Consider the following 16,177-nt stretch of genomic DNA (forward strand, 5'->3'; position numbering starts at 1 on the left):
AATTTGCCTGTTCCGAGTATGTTCGCAATCGATCATATGCCTAACAAAAGAAAGATAATGTTTGGATGTCAACTTTATAATGAGTAACACAACGTTTCGGAGTTTATGCTTATTCCTTCACATCCAAAAATTCTCTTCCTTATGTGTATCCCATCAAATGCCTTTCAAAGACTTGATGTCCTAGGGGACACGGGATGCCCAGTTGTCTAAAGCGCCGCGATTCACTGTGCAGAGTTGGTTCCCTTGGACACGCCAGAAACCTATGATTGTGGGTTCGACTCCCGGTTCGCCACGATTATAGTTTCTAGGTTTGTCAGCACCATACCCGTGCTCGTGGGCTTCGCCGAAGTGGTAAACGTCTGAGACCTGTATCACTTCAGGCTTTCTCCCACATTAATCTGACATGCCAAACTCAACTCGCTCACTATTAAACTGATGATCTCTTTAAGGGCGAGTAATAAAAGATCAATATTTCACAGGAGGCAAATAACATCACATTGTGAAACTACTACAATGGTGATATGATTTTCAGAATGAAATCTTGAAAATCAGCAAGAAAATACGTAAGTAGAAATGTTGAATATATTTACACCTAGGAACTGATGACAGTTTTTCATTAAATATCTATGAAATAACAGCCTTTTTTATGTATATTTGTAACTGGCTGGTGATAATATGTCATCAACGCATAACAGCATAACAAAGCATACTGAGAGGCAAACAATATGAAATTCAACATCCCTTCTCATTACAAATGTTTTATGGTAGATATATTGAGGACATTTCCAGATTTCCAAAAGGTGTGTCCGGTGCAATTCCCGACTTAGGCTTGTACCATATGTTTACGTACTATTTCTGATAAACAATTGACTTGCCTTTGCATATGTTTGTGACGGGTGCCACCGGTAGGGAGACTACGCCCACCTTTTCGTGAACACCTGGTATCATCACTATTCATAAACACATGCTCACAATATAGATGGAATCGTACTGTCGACTCTGCTTTTGCAGACATTTCTCATGAATATGGAAAGGGTTATGTCGTGTCTCTTTACTTTGTATGTCAGATCACCAGCAATAATAACATGTATCAATGCCGTCAACTGTAATGCTTTTCTTAAATGAATCAAGCTGCATCGGTCCCCTCTGAGTGAAAACCCATAAGGCTTCGTACATATATATTTTAGCAGATTCGGGAACCCTCATTGTGGCAACTAATCACACTGTCGAAATGCTTGAACTAATAATGTAAATGCTTAATATTACAAAAGATCATATTACTCTTTTTTCTTTTCTTTATGGTTTATTACTGATGATATGTCTGTAATCAATGACAAAATTTATGATTTCTAATAACGTAATGTATGAAAGGTACACGTACCCCTGTTTCTTTGTAGTTCAATTAAAGTTCACATCAAATTGACATTAAGATAGTGACCTAACCGGAATAAAATCAAAACTGAGAATACTCCAAAGCAATATTCTGTCTATTAAGCAGAACGATTAATGTAAAGTTACCTCTTGATTGCATCTTAAAAGCCTTCGTTGTGGTGATCGAACCAAGAATATTAAGAAAAAATGGATTTGAAAACGATTTGAACATGTTTATTGACAAGGCACAGCATGATTGGACAAAAGAGACTTTCGAGATCCTCTCCTAATTGGAAGATCTAGACACCAAGATCAATGGAATTGTTACATGTTCAGCTTTTCAACACCAATATGAAGAATGTGAAAATATGTACAATGTGCAGTGTAACTATTTTCAATATACATTTGTAACAATTTGATAACTCAAGCAGTGGTAATTTACCTGAGGGCATAGAAGCTATTAAACAAATACAAATCTTAAAAACTTCTTAGAAAATCAATGCCAAACTTAATTATATATATATATATGAACTCTAACAACCCTTAAACATACAAATATAAAATATGTTTTTTGTCACAGACGGGCTTGCTTGGTCCACTTCGCGAGTGTACAATGTGTATGCATACACACGTAGAAGCATCATAAAAATAACTTACAGTAGATGTAAACAGGACGCTTCCTATATCTAAAAATAATGCGCGTCTCACCTACGAGTTACGAGAACATGGACACCATTACACTAAACTCATTGTACCAGATCAATACACTCATTTTACTTTACTTATACAATATTCACTCAAACCGTGACAGTTTTCATTGAAGACAGCTGTCGTTTACATTTTCATCCAATGAATCAGGTTTAATATTCTCTAGATAATGAGTTCGTCAACAGGGAATGAGTGGTAATTATAAAGAAATATAGCTAATGGCTGATTGATGTGCATGGAGTACTAGTCTAGCTACACATAAGGGGGGATGTGTTATAAAGCATTGTAACCTTCAAAATATATCAGCTGGTAATAAATCGCCTACGTCTAAGTCCTAATCCACTTCACAAATCCCATATAGATCCTTAGCAGATCCGAATTGTCGTTTGGTGGGATGGACAAATTGTTAAAGCGTTGGCTCGTCACACCAAAGGCTTGGGTTCGATTCCCAACATAAGATATTGAAAACTATATATAAAACCTAAAGATATGTTGCAGATGGATACAGCTACGACTGTATAAAATACATCACCGACATCCCGTATGGGTTCTGGCTCAAAATGTGTCCCAATCAACCAGCCGGTCTTAGGAGGCAACTTAATGAATTGTCAGGCTTGGTGACATGGTCGATGGCGTGGATAGTTGCTCATAATACCCACAGCTGAATTGTGCCTCGATTATTTACTGGTCGTCATCATATATTAATGAGTGCAGCATTGTTGTTTAACAAACATTCATTACCAACAACATCCCTGAGATAATGAGTTTGTTTATGGTCAATATCTATGTGGCACCGCGTACATGGATGATGAGGGCAATGATCATGTAAAGATATTAATTGTAGATCTTGCTGGGGCATTTGTAACATAAAATATGCTACGAAATGTTCGTAACAACTGTAAATGGCAACAACATTACTTTAATGGTTAATGTATATATAAATATTGTAAAAGGTAATATAAGTCAATACTGTAAGTAACAATGCCTTTTGTACATGTCAGTAAAACTAGAAAGTCATGACTGATATTCTTTAGGACAAACGAAATAAGATACAAGAAATAGTCCCTATTAGATTTCCCGCGATTGTTACTGTTGCACATCAAGTGACATAGGACATGCTATCATTTTGTTACAAAATAGCCTCAATTCTTTGCCTGCCTTACCTAAAATAGCTCCTGTTGTAATAGACAGTGCACCGTGCCAAAGCATGCAAGATTTAGGTACAAAGGTGCTGACCTGACCTGACTGGAAAGGCGATATGGTGTCTGCCATACCATGTCTACAAAAAAAAACAATATTGCAGTGCCGAAAAAGGCTACTGAACCACAGCTACATGACATCATCAAAGCTAACAAGACAGCGGCAGATTACAATGTTGTCAGACAGACAGATAATACATTAACGTGTCTCCTCATTTTTTCAAGTATATACCTCCATTAAATGAAATTCACAGGAATAAAAATGTGAGAGACAGTGGTGAAAAAACGTACTGATAAAATAGCGTACCATATCTTATATACAAGTGTCAGATACAAAATGAATATCGATGCAATAAAAAAAACCAATAGAATTCTAGATTTGATACAGGAATTGCTGACGTGTATCTAAAATACGTTTACAGGTTTTGGCACACATATTTACTTATAACTGGCTTGAAAAAATAGAATCAATTCTGACTATATCATCTTCCATGTTAATATTAGGCCATATGTCACTGCATTTCTGCAGTAACATCTGCAGATAAACCCAGTCAACATGACATGTTTGTACTCACATCTACTGGAGGAATGTACTTTTCAATTTCTACGATTGTGGATGATGGACATAAGGATCATAACTTTTGATGTAAACAGACGTAAAAATTAACATTACCAAACTGAAAGTTGGACACGTTTTGTACAAACCCCGAATAATGTAACAAAATGGTTGAGAATCAATCGCCTAACCACAACCAGCCTGCTGTGTAATGAACGTGCTAGATCACCCAGATCAGTGAAACCTTTGCTGCACTTGCAGCATGCCAGCCTACAAAGATGGTGATATGAAAGAAACGATGTACTGGTTATTCACACCCAAACCACTGGACGGTGACAAATAACATGCTAAGATTGATGGTACTAAAATAAGAACAAGCCATTTGTATGTTACATCAAGAAGTAACGCATGATCACGTTGCAATTAGTTTGGTCTGTAGCTGAATGATAGTCACCAGGCAGATGGTCCATTATAGGCACACTAGATGGACGGGAGACAGACGACACTTCAACGTTGATGGTGTTGGTGAGGCGGCAACCTTGGCCGACGCCACGACTAGTCATGCAACATAACAATACCCATGAACGTCATTACATTAGCATTTCATAAATATTGAAAGTCCACATACTCATGCATTTCTCCAATCACTAAGATCAGTTTTTGCCTGAGACTGGTCAAAATAATGACACACTCACTTACATCATCATAAAATAGAAACAGGTGACACCAGACCCATTAGACTCCCTTTTGATAGGCACAACTCACCCATTTGGACAAGTGCAAGCTCAGTTCTTCTGAATGGCACTCTCTTATTGTCATGATTAAAAAACACGATAGCTCTTACGGCTTTGTCGTAGATTATAGACGCCTCAATGCAGTTAACAAATCTAGTTTTCTCCCTCTACCACTTGTGCCAATATCTATAGTGTGTTTGATGGTGCTAGTGGCTTTTGGCAACCAGATGCAAAACATAAGTCGGTCTAAATTACAACTGATCGAGTTTTTCGATGGAATCTCCTCCCTTTCCGGCCACAAAAATGCTCCGATGGCAATTCTGCAAACCATTTCAGAGGCAATAAAGAAATGAATTGGCGTTACATACTAATATATGTAGATTACATAATATTTTCTAAAACGTTTTTTGAACATTTTAATCACCTAAAGGAAGTATTCCCAGAGATAAAAAAAAGCAGGACTCTATCTAAAACCAGGCAAATGTAAATTCGCAACAAAACTAGTCACCTATTTAGGGCATATCTTCAGCAACGATGGCACCAATGTCGATCCTTCAAAAATAGATTTGTTCACACAGATCCCGCCCTCTAAAAATGTCTATGACTTGTGTCGTTTCTTAGATTTGGCCTCGTATTATAACAAATTTGTGCGAATTTGTCTGGCATCGGCCTCCCTCTATACAAACTTCTGAAAAATGATGAGTCTTTCAAATGGTCAAGGAATTGCCAACATGCCCCAAACCTTGCATATCCAGACCACAAAAACCCTTCAGCCTCGCAACTGATGCATCTCAAACTGCAATAGAGTACATTTTAGGCCAACTTGATTCCCATGACGTAACTTGGAATGATGTTGTTAATTCATGTCTTTTGACCACACAAGTATCTTCTTGTTGATTGGTAACGTTTCCTTTGCTTGTCAGTTTCCAAGTATGGGTATATGATGCTAAATTGCCAAAAACTGTTATGGCCTCTTGAAATGGAAGATTTATAGATGAAATTATTATAAATAAATAAGGGTTAGAGGCATACTGTCTCTCATTGTCATGTCTCTCTGTCAAAGGTTATGGCACTGCTCACGAATGATTTTGTATTGATGAGGATGGCCATTTTGTGGTCGATACTGGCTGTTATTCTTTTCAAGCAGAGATGGAGACTGCATTTGTTTACACAAATCTAGGAGCTTTTGTTTTTACACACACACACATACACACACACAACCCCCCCGAAAAAAATGGTCTGCCCCTAGAGTTTTGTCACACTTTCTCAATTACGGTGCTCTCTAAAACACTTGTGTATTTATAATTTGGTAGAAAAATCGAGAAACACATGCCCACAATGCTTATTTTAAAATATATGGTGAAACATTCAATCATTTTTAATGTGTGTTGTTTTATATCCTGTTCAAAATTCGAAGTTTTCTTCACATGAAAGCATTGCTGCTTACATACTGACACACATGAATTGCCTTATATAGGTTTACAGATTGATTGCAATCGTCCAGTTCAGCAAAATATAGACAAGTATTGCCCCCGTCACCAAAAATCCGATCCAACATTTTCGTCCTGTTGATCTTGATGTTAATGTTGACACATCTTTCTCCTTCTGGAGAAACATATAGCACTCCAACAGTCTCTTCAATGTTGTCTGAAATACAGAGATAAATTAGGCTTATTGTTCTAATTACAGAAACTACAATCTCATTTAAGTTATCACCCTTGTTTTCCTACATACAGGAAATGTACTATTGTAAATATGTTTTGGGATGGATGTCACAACGGTTCTGTACTTCCTATGTAAGGACCGCCTCCGTGGTCTTGTGGTAGAGCGTCCGCCCGGAGAGCGGAAGGTCCAGGGTTCGATCACGGGCCGCGTCATACAAAAAGACGTTCAAAGATTGTACTTGTTGTTACCCTGTCTGGCGCTCGGCATTAAGGGGCTAAAACAAGGACTGGTCGGCTCGGAGTCAGTATACTGTGTCTGAGTGGGGTATTCATGTTAAACTGCGGCATGGTACCTCAGTGAGCTAGCACTATAAATCGGCATCAGTCCGGACTAGTACAAGCAGCCACACACACACATACACGTGCATGCACGTCGCTATATAAGTGCAATAATCTTGGACGCGACGTTAAACCCAATTTCACCTCACCTCACCTCCTATGTAAGACTGGACTGAATGATAGATACTGGTTGAGTTGCCAGTCGGACGATCGTCTTGTGTAACATAACTGTACGTCCAAGGATTGAAATGATTTTCATACCGTATCTGGAAACATGCATCTTCTCTGTGAAGCTAGATCGTGGACACATCCATACATGTCAAGTGGAGGATGGTTCATCCTTTCCATGAGGTAATCCAAGGCAACAAAAATAGCAGCAGGTCCTTCACCCTCGCTTAAACATTAAACGTATAAGTGATATACAGTATATCGTCTTTCATTCGTATGGAAAAGTAAGCACGATCTCCTACAAACGAGGAGACAGAGCCAATGTAGTTTGTAACAATATTAATCTTTAGATCATCCGGTGGAATTTTCTAAATGATCACATATAAAATAGTTACAGGCTTGGCTGTACTAGGATTTATATCATAGAAACAGCTTATCTCAAATTATTCATAGTGCCTTTAGGCTTGGATGCAGCTATCTTAACGCAGATCAGTATAATAGGCTCTCACATATTAAGGATACAAAAATTGGTTCCTATGGATATCAATCTTTTTTGTATTTACACATTACTGTAATCCTCGAAATGAATGTAATTTAAAAACATTGTTTATCTTTACAAACATTGCTATTCTGAAATTCATATTTGGGTAAGGCTGACTAAATCCCAATTTTACATTCTTTTCAAATCATATATTAAAAACTGACAAATTTTCAGTTTAGTAGATGAATTTATGATAAATAAACTGCAAATACATTTATCATATACACAGATCTGGCTTGGCATGCTTAATTCATTTGCAGCATGCATTATGTATCATGGAGCGCTATTACCATAAAGCCGTTGACCATTCGATTTTCGTATTTTGGTGAAAATGTATCTGACTGAATCAAATATCTACAGTTAGATATCAGGTTTACCTCGAAAATATTGTCACTGGTGATTCGTTGCTTTTAAAGCTTGAGACGTTTCTTATTTCCTTCAGAAAATCACATAAGCTGCTCTTCTGATACCAGTTGTGAAAGAGGTAGAGATTCACATCCCTCTCTATGCCGTGCTCTGTTGTCTGGAGGGCAAGATTATGTCAGTAAAATCATGTTTCATGTCATTGTCAAGGTTTATAGGAATAAGATGCATTTGTTTCTTGTTTTTCCTAAAGAAACTGATACGCCACAGACGCTGGGTTTTTAGTTTCTGCGGGGTTTTTTTGTGATTAAACCACTCGGCTAAGAGAAAGGACGTCACTGTCTTTGGTCAAAGTACGACCTGCCTTAATCGCACATTGACATGACTGGATATCATCTTAGTATCACCTTATCGAGTTAAACAGGTCATACTAAATTTATATTTACAAGAAAAGGACGTCCATTGACTGTTTCATTGATCAATAAGTTTGCAACGATCAACAAGTACATTTTAAATATGAAACAACAAAAGACAAGGACTAATACATATTCAAGTTCCAGAGTGAGTAAACTAACTTTAGCATGTGCTTTTTTTATGAAGGATAAAATCATCGATATCCTTCTGGTCGAACGTTGTTTCACCAGAAAAGAAATGACCAGATTTCATAAACACCAAAATTCAAAATAACCACAAAATATATCAAATACGCACATTTCGTATCTTGAGTTTCCGAACTGTGTATGACGTCTTCTTGGTGAGAGTTCCGTTCGTTTGTACACGAATTTGCCCAAAGTCTACTTGACAGTTTACCTGTCTCAGGTTCCGATCAACCTTGAATACATTACATTGCATAATTTAATTAAACACCAAAAACATTTATGTACGTGTATATCTATAAGGTATGTATGAGAAACACGTTTATTATTATTGCCAAATAAGTGAAGATAATTTTCACTGGAATGAATTTGATTGCTTTGAAATCTCAACGGCTTAACTTTATGATGTGCTCAATTTTGAAAGATACTTATTCGTTATATGTGGTACATACCCCATTGGTTTTTGTTGTTGACAAGACAACAATTGTACCAACGTGTTGTTCCCAAATCATACGCCAAAAGGAATCTTTGGTATTCTTCATCGGTTCTGCAAGATAACAATATATGCACATGTTTGACTGGTGTAATAAGTATCTAAATGTACAGCGATATTATAACCTCCTGGGACATTCAATATGAAAAAAACGGTTTCAATTGAGATATCCAATCGTAATCAATGTGTTCGTATATTAATCAGAAAGCATGTGCTTGCACAGTGCCATCATTTTTAAACAACAAATTCCAAATGTTCAGACAGTTGTGGTTCTGCACTGTAAAACGATGAAGTGACTCACGGGATTTCTAATAAAGATGTGTTTATTTTACTTACGTTGAGTGGTTATGTAAGACCTTGAGTCTACCAAATTGGAACCCAGCTGAAAGAAATATATTCCTCATCAAGTTACGAATGAATTCCAAAACTCATATTGCATTATCATGTTTGTCCGTTATATCTTTACCTAAATGCGTTGCCGATGTTTAGAAAGATGTAATTCGAGAAGCAACGTTGAATGTAATACATATAAGAGGTTTCAGTTCACATTGTATATTGATTCTGATTCAAGCAACCATTGGTGAAGAAAGTGTTGATAAAGTAGAACTTGTTCTCAGTCCCTAACGGTAGGAATTTTCAAATATTTCTATTGGCATATGAATAGTATGACCTAAAGTATATCTCTACAAAGCATGTCCAGTACTCAGAAGACCAAAGATCATAGTACATGTACATGACACAAATTCGCAGAGGTCTCAGCAGCAAATCGAGAACACAGACACACTATAAGAATATATCCGGGAGTCACCACAGACCTCTCACAAAAATCGAAAGATGCCAATCAACAGGAATAGAACACATCTTACGTTTATAAAAGACGCGTTGATGTACTCGCCATTGAAGAGTCCGACACGATTGCGATCATCTTGAAAGAAGAAATATACAGAATGAAAGAAAGAAAACCCGATTAAACATGGCTAATATGACCATGTCCATGTTGCTGCATAAGTATCGTTAATGAAATGAATAAACAAATTGAAAAAATAATGTTGTGATATGTTTTACGAAGCATGTGAACTATGTTTTTACAAGTGGTTTTCTCATAAGCTGGACATGCCAGTGTCAAGACAACTTAAAGTAACACAATATTGCAATAGCCACTTAGTTTGTCTTTTAGCTGCTACCTACTGGCGAAACCCGTATGGACCTTCAATTACAGATTGACAGATAACACGAACAAAAGAAAACGTTATTGATTTTTATGTTAGATTTTGAAAAATATCTTGTATTACATGTATTTGCATGATAAATGTATTCTGTCTTTTTTGTAATTATTGGCACGTCCACCCTGTTAGTTTACAACTGCTAAGTAATAGTGTTCCGTTGCTCTTAGCTGTGAAACGTGAACGCCAACGCCAGAGATAAACCATGTTCGATTATCGGTCGAAACAAATTCATTTAGGCGTAAAAAGCTAAACAGCCGTGAAAATTATTGATGGATCACTGAATGTCAGTGAGGACACCAGGTGTTGTGGTTTTATTGTTTGAAGTTGATCCACAATCCGACTTAGGAATGATAACAGAATTTGATGTCTTAGGCATAGCTGATAACTGGATGTGTTACTATTGACATGTCTGTATAATGGGAGTGACCAGGTATAGCTGAATAGCTTTACATAATGAACACTTCAGAGGTAAGGTGTATTTTGAATAGCGTGTAAAAAATTCTACCTGTTATTTGAAACATAAAGGAAAGACTAGTGATCTTACATGGATACGAATATCTGTTGTTATTTTTGTCCTTGTTCGCCAAAGCAACGCTAGCGGCTGTGTCGTCTTCATCATTCGGTATTTCCTGTAAATATCAAATACATGTAACATAGCAGTAAACATATATGGAAAGTTAGAAAATGCGCTTTCAAGCCTCGGTCAGGAACAAACTTAGACAGAGTAACTAAGAATCACTGGTTATCTGTAGAGCTGCTATTTCATCCTTGAAATACATTGTTTCGATCATGTTATCGAATCTGATGTGCTGGCGCCAGGACTTTTGTAAATTTAGAGAATAACCAGTCTCGATTTTGCTACGAAACCGATTCCTTTGGGCGTAAAATGCAAAATAGGGGTGAAAATGTCATGAATGGAACACTGAAAATCAGTGATGACACCATGTGTTCGCGAAAAGGGTAAGCATGTCCTACCCTACCGGTAGCAGCCGTAACTAAGAGATATGTACAGATACGGTTGGGAATGATTTACACAGTCGCAACAATATGACTCATCATACTTGACTGTTTTTTTAATATGTGAATATTGCATTAGAAAGTTTTATCAAAACAATGTTGATCAATACCTGAAACCTTTTCACTATTGAGTCGTCGGCCAAGGGTTCTGCTTGTGCAAAAGAGGTAAAGAAACTGCATTAGAGAAATGTATATCTTAATAATGATGACATTTAAATCGTTAAATTGTAGTCTCGTCTAATTACTATTTTATCACACTTCAGTATTGAATCCACACTATGCATAGCAGTAACTACGTAACAATATGGATTGATGGTACGCCCTAGATCACACAAAATATCAATTGGAAGGCCGAAATGAAAGACGAAACAACGAACTACCGATTGATCGATGATCTGCAAATAACCCGATGGCCATACAAAGGCAGTGTTTAAAATAACAGCTGATATAAATTCATATCAATACTATCAAAGGTACCGACATAGTAATACACTGAAAAATACATAATATACTGTTTATTAGTTTCAATTACACTTTGTTAAGAAATATGACGTATATTAGGTAATAATGATAGCAAACTCTCCCAACTGTGAACATCTTCCTTAACATTTTACTGCACAGACGTGTTAGTTCTTGAAATCATGTCGAATAACAAAGGGAAATTCAGACTTCAACATGCTATCACAACCATGTTGCACTAGTAAACTGTTCCTAACTAACACATCTAATGCAGGTATAGTAGAGAGGCAGGAAGGCGTATTTTGTCAAGTTATACCCCCGAAAATGACACAGACACATCACAGCTCGTTTGAAAGCTTATATTTTGCATCCGGATTTGCATATGTTGTTGTTAAATGTGGTCACAATTTCTGTAAAGCAGTATGAGTGATTTTTCGGGGGGTTTTCATCACCAAATTCTATATACTCAAGTGTGAAATCACTCAACTGAATACAACGTGCCACTTTAATATAACGCCAAAGAATACCCGTCTCGATTATCGGACGAACAGATTCCTTTAAGAGTAAATGGCAAAATAAAAGTGGAAATTATGTGACTGGATCACTTAAAATCAGTTATGACACCAGATGTTCGCGAAAATGGTAAGCATGTCCTGCCCCACCGGTAGCACCCACCACTCACACAATTTGCATAAATAATATGTGTTTGTTGCCTCACACCACGCAGCGGTATTCCTGGCAAGCGACGCCAGCATATGCACACCAAACAATCCATTGACATGAAAACGCAGGAATTTACTTATTCTGTTGAAACTAACAGTGACATATTATCCCTGGCCGAAACTTGATAAATGCTACTGAGCTACTCGGGGACCTCAACAGTCGAAATATCGACCCAGTTCTTGTCAATATATAAGGTCAACGCCAGAGAATAACCAGTCTCGATTACCCTACGAAACATATTCTATTGGGGTAAAAGGGCAAAATAGCCGTGAACAACAAAGGTTGTTGTTGTTGTTGTTGTTTGCTTTGACATCAAATATTTTCAGCACAAAATATATTGGAATAATTGATAGCTCTGAAGAAAGTGACAATTCGACAGTGACTCTCCATCTTACAAAACAAATGTTTAACTTTTGAAGGGCTATTCTATATTTGTATTCTAAATCGAATTCTTTTTCTGCGAAGGTTATTCTGTCATTCATTGGGTTCTTTAACTAAAGTACAATTTAAACCCATTATGGCTGTATCAATAAGATTTCGCATTTTCATTCATAGACTATAAATATTCGTTGATTACCATGACTGCTTTGAGATATTCAGCGCTAGTGCAAATTTCAGGAACTGATATCAAGTTCAGCGGATCTAGCGGACTCTTTGGTCGTAAACTGTCTTCTACTAGACATCGTTATAAGTAACACAGTGCTAATAACACTGTTGGAAATGTTCAGTGACTGGGAAACGCGTAAGTTGGTTTGTGGTCAAGAATGTCTGTTTTCATATACTTATGTTTTACTTAACCATACACCAAACGCAATTATTTGAATTCTTATGATCCATGGACCATCTGAATGGAAGTCTATTTGAGGCAACATAGCGAAAACCCATAATCCATTTAATTTGTTTACTGACTGAAACTCCCAAAATTGGATGCCCGGTGTAATGGTCGCGTCTCCTCGCAAAATATCTGGTTCGATTTTTTTCCTTTATCTGAGTATAAAAGAAACATAAACTTGAATAAGCAGACACATTCCACACAGATACAAAGGAGAAAACAATCTTACGTCCAGCTGGATCAGTGCGTTTCCCCTGTTTTCCTCCTGTCTTTTTGTACCTGAAACTAAATATTTCATTTGGAAAACGTGCAAGTGAATACGTCTACAAGAAGTATTCTACAGTATTTGTGATATCATTTAAAACATATGGTTTTCAGCTTTCATAGTATGATTATTATTTTGCCACCTTGGTAAAACATATACTTGTGTATGTTTACGATGTATTGATATCACAGTGGTTATCCTGAACTTCATCATTCGTTGTTCAATTAGTCTATTTACTCTAACATCAACAAACCCATTTCATTACACACGTGGGGATAAGGCCATCCCCATATAATATTTCTGGTGATTATCCATGCGTGACCTGGATTAGCCAGCTATTATACATTTCATAAACTACAATTCAAGACATTCAGAACATTCAAGTGATAGTAAGTGTGCTCTCTAACAGATATACAAATTGAACTGATGCCAAAATGTTTCTTTGAAGTAATAAGGGAATTGAATTAAGGGACAGGGCCAGGCTTGCGCAGCTCAACTTCGGAGCTGTACCACCAAGCCAGAAAAGAATATTAAACAAACAGGATATTGAGACTAAAGGGACACCTTCCCCATGAACAGAAGACTGGAGGCTTTCGGCAACCTTACTTGGGTAAATAAACTCTTGGAAAACTATTGGTGAAAAATACGTGAGATGTGATGTCATTCGAATATTGTGAGATCAATGGTTTGCTGTCATGTCTCAACAAAACATATAGTGGGGCTGTTAAGGCTGGATTTTAGTCATAATTGTGCACTTTGGGTTAAAAGCACCAAACTTGGCACACTTATACATCGAAACATGCCGAACATTTCTGGATATGGATCCACCTCAGCAGCGACACCTGGTGGTAGAAAATCCAAGATGGCCGCCAAAATGGTTAAAATCTCTTATGACGTCAAATTATATTCAATATATCATCATTATTTTGTCAATTTTAGTCATTTATATAAAATTAATTGAGTCAATGTTGTATAAAATTCAAATCTAATATGCAGCGCCCACTGGTGGCGAAGAAAATACAAGATGGCCGCCAAAATGACTTAATCTTCAAAAAATGTCAAATGTTTGTCCACTATATCAGTAGCATTTGCTCATTGCAATCATTGCAATCAAATACAGCTTCAAAACCATTCCAATTAATGCTTTACTGAATGTATAAGCTTTTGGTAATAAAATTCATTCATTTGAAGCAAGATCTGTATTCCGTAAGGCAGATCTGGGGAATATATTGGACTGCATGAACTTGGTTAAAATTCGGTAACTGAACTTGGAATGTGATAAAAATATTGGACCAGCACTTAAACATGCCTTTTTGATTCTGAATCATTAAGGCTAACTAAACAAGCAACACTTTTCCGCAGACGTGATTTAAGGTTGAAACAAACTTTCAGAGGAACATTTCCTTCTGACTGCCATAAACAGATTGTACCTGTCTCTTTGAAAGCTCTAGTCAGTATGAAATTTGTAGGACCAGGTATGAAAAAAACTACGATAAACTACAGTTATAACGAACTCAAAGGGACCACTAATTTGAGTTCGTTGTAACCGTCATTCCCAGTTGAATGATTTTTGGGTGATCTAATATAAACTGGGTGAAACCTTTCTCAGTAGACCATTTATAAATTAATATGCCGAGAATAGATCATAGACAATACATATTAATTGATACAATGTCATTTAAAATAATTCATCATATCAAAACTTATCAACTTATCCTTAGTCCAAAGATATCAAATGATATCTATATCTGCTGTAGAAATAGACAATTTCTGAAAACTAAAACATATTGGAGGCCATCTTGGATTTTCGTCATCACCAGGGGGCGCTGCATACCAGATTTGAATTATATACAGGATTGTTGTGATTACTCCTAAATACATTACAATGATAATTTGTATAATTTGGCCAGATAACTACGCTGTGTTGAGTACAGATTGATATCATTAGAGATTTCAGCCATGCTGGCGGCCATCTTGGATTTTCTACCACCAGGGGGCGCTGCAAACTTTATTTGAATTATATACAGCTCTGCTGTAATTCATTCTGCATGCATTAGTATGGATATATGTATAAATGGATCGGATAAGTATGATATATTGAGTATATATTGATACCATTAGAGAGTTCAGCCATGTTGGCGGCCATCTTGGACTTTCATCACCACCAGGGGGTGCTGCATACTAGGTTTGAATTATATACAGGATTGTTGTGATTACTCCTAAATACATTACAATGATAATTTGTATAAATTGGCCAGATAACTATGATGTGTTGAGTACAGATTGATATCATTAGAGATTTCAGCCATACTGGCGGTCATCTTGGATTTTCTACCACCAGGGGGTGCTGCAAACTATATTTGAATTATATACAGCTCTGCTGCAATTCATGCCGCATGTATTAGTATGGATATATGTATAAATGGATCGGATAAGTATGATATATTGAGTATATATTGATACCATTAGAGAGTTCAGCCATGTTGGCGGCCATCTTGAATTTTCTACCACCAGGGGGCTCTGCAGCGGTGGATCCATACCCAAAAATGTTTGGAATGGTTCAATGTATAAGTGTGCCAAGTTTGGTGCTTTTAACCCAAAGTGCACAATTTTAGCCTTAACCGCCCCACTAATAAGACAACTTAATCTATTTTATTATTATCATTGTTATTCATTCTCAAAGTAACAATAAATATGATACAGATTACCTCGGTGTTATGTATTCTCTATCTATCTAAGGTAACAGAAGGCAACTTAGCTGTGCATCCATCTGGACATGCTGTTTTAAGCTGTCTTACAAATGGTAGGTTGCCCATGCATTAACCAAGTCTGACCACCCCATCCCTTTAAACATTATTAGTCGTTTGTTTGAAGACCGATTTGTACCCGGATCTCCAGGGTGGTCAGATAATATTTGATACTG

At 36.8% G+C, this 16,177-nt stretch overlaps 1 protein-coding gene across 3 annotated transcripts in view; it reads right to left on the reverse strand.

The window, feature by feature from the left end:
• Positions 1 to 1,521: 1,521 nt before the first annotated feature.
• LOC139480253 (receptor-type tyrosine-protein phosphatase alpha-like) overlaps positions 1,522 to 16,177 on the reverse strand; it is a 30,564-nt gene continuing 15,908 nt past the window's right edge. For 2 of the 3 annotated variants that reach the window (XM_071263290.1, XM_071263289.1), the window contains 10 exons: positions 13,219 to 13,274; positions 11,086 to 11,123; positions 10,503 to 10,587; positions 9,599 to 9,657; positions 9,069 to 9,114; positions 8,692 to 8,786; positions 8,355 to 8,474; positions 7,658 to 7,803; positions 6,833 to 6,965; positions 1,522 to 6,215 (listed from right to left, as the gene is read on the reverse strand). In XM_071263290.1, the coding sequence (XP_071119391.1) occupies positions 6,048 to 6,215; positions 6,833 to 6,965; positions 7,658 to 7,803; positions 8,355 to 8,474; positions 8,692 to 8,786; positions 9,069 to 9,114; positions 9,599 to 9,657; positions 10,503 to 10,587; positions 11,086 to 11,123; positions 13,219 to 13,274 (946 nt within the window). In that variant the 3' untranslated portion in view covers positions 1,522 to 6,047. The remainder of the gene's footprint in view (positions 6,216 to 6,832; positions 6,966 to 7,657; positions 7,804 to 8,354; positions 8,475 to 8,691; positions 8,787 to 9,068; positions 9,115 to 9,598; positions 9,658 to 10,502; positions 10,588 to 11,085; positions 11,124 to 13,218; positions 13,275 to 16,177) is intronic. The other variant, XM_071263291.1, reaches the window with a different exon arrangement.

Source organism: Haliotis cracherodii, unplaced genomic scaffold, assembly GCF_022045235.1.
Source record: "Haliotis cracherodii isolate W230 unplaced genomic scaffold, xgHalCrac1.p SCAF_4, whole genome shotgun sequence".
Lineage (NCBI taxonomy): Eukaryota > Metazoa > Mollusca > Gastropoda > Lepetellida > Haliotidae > Haliotis > Haliotis cracherodii.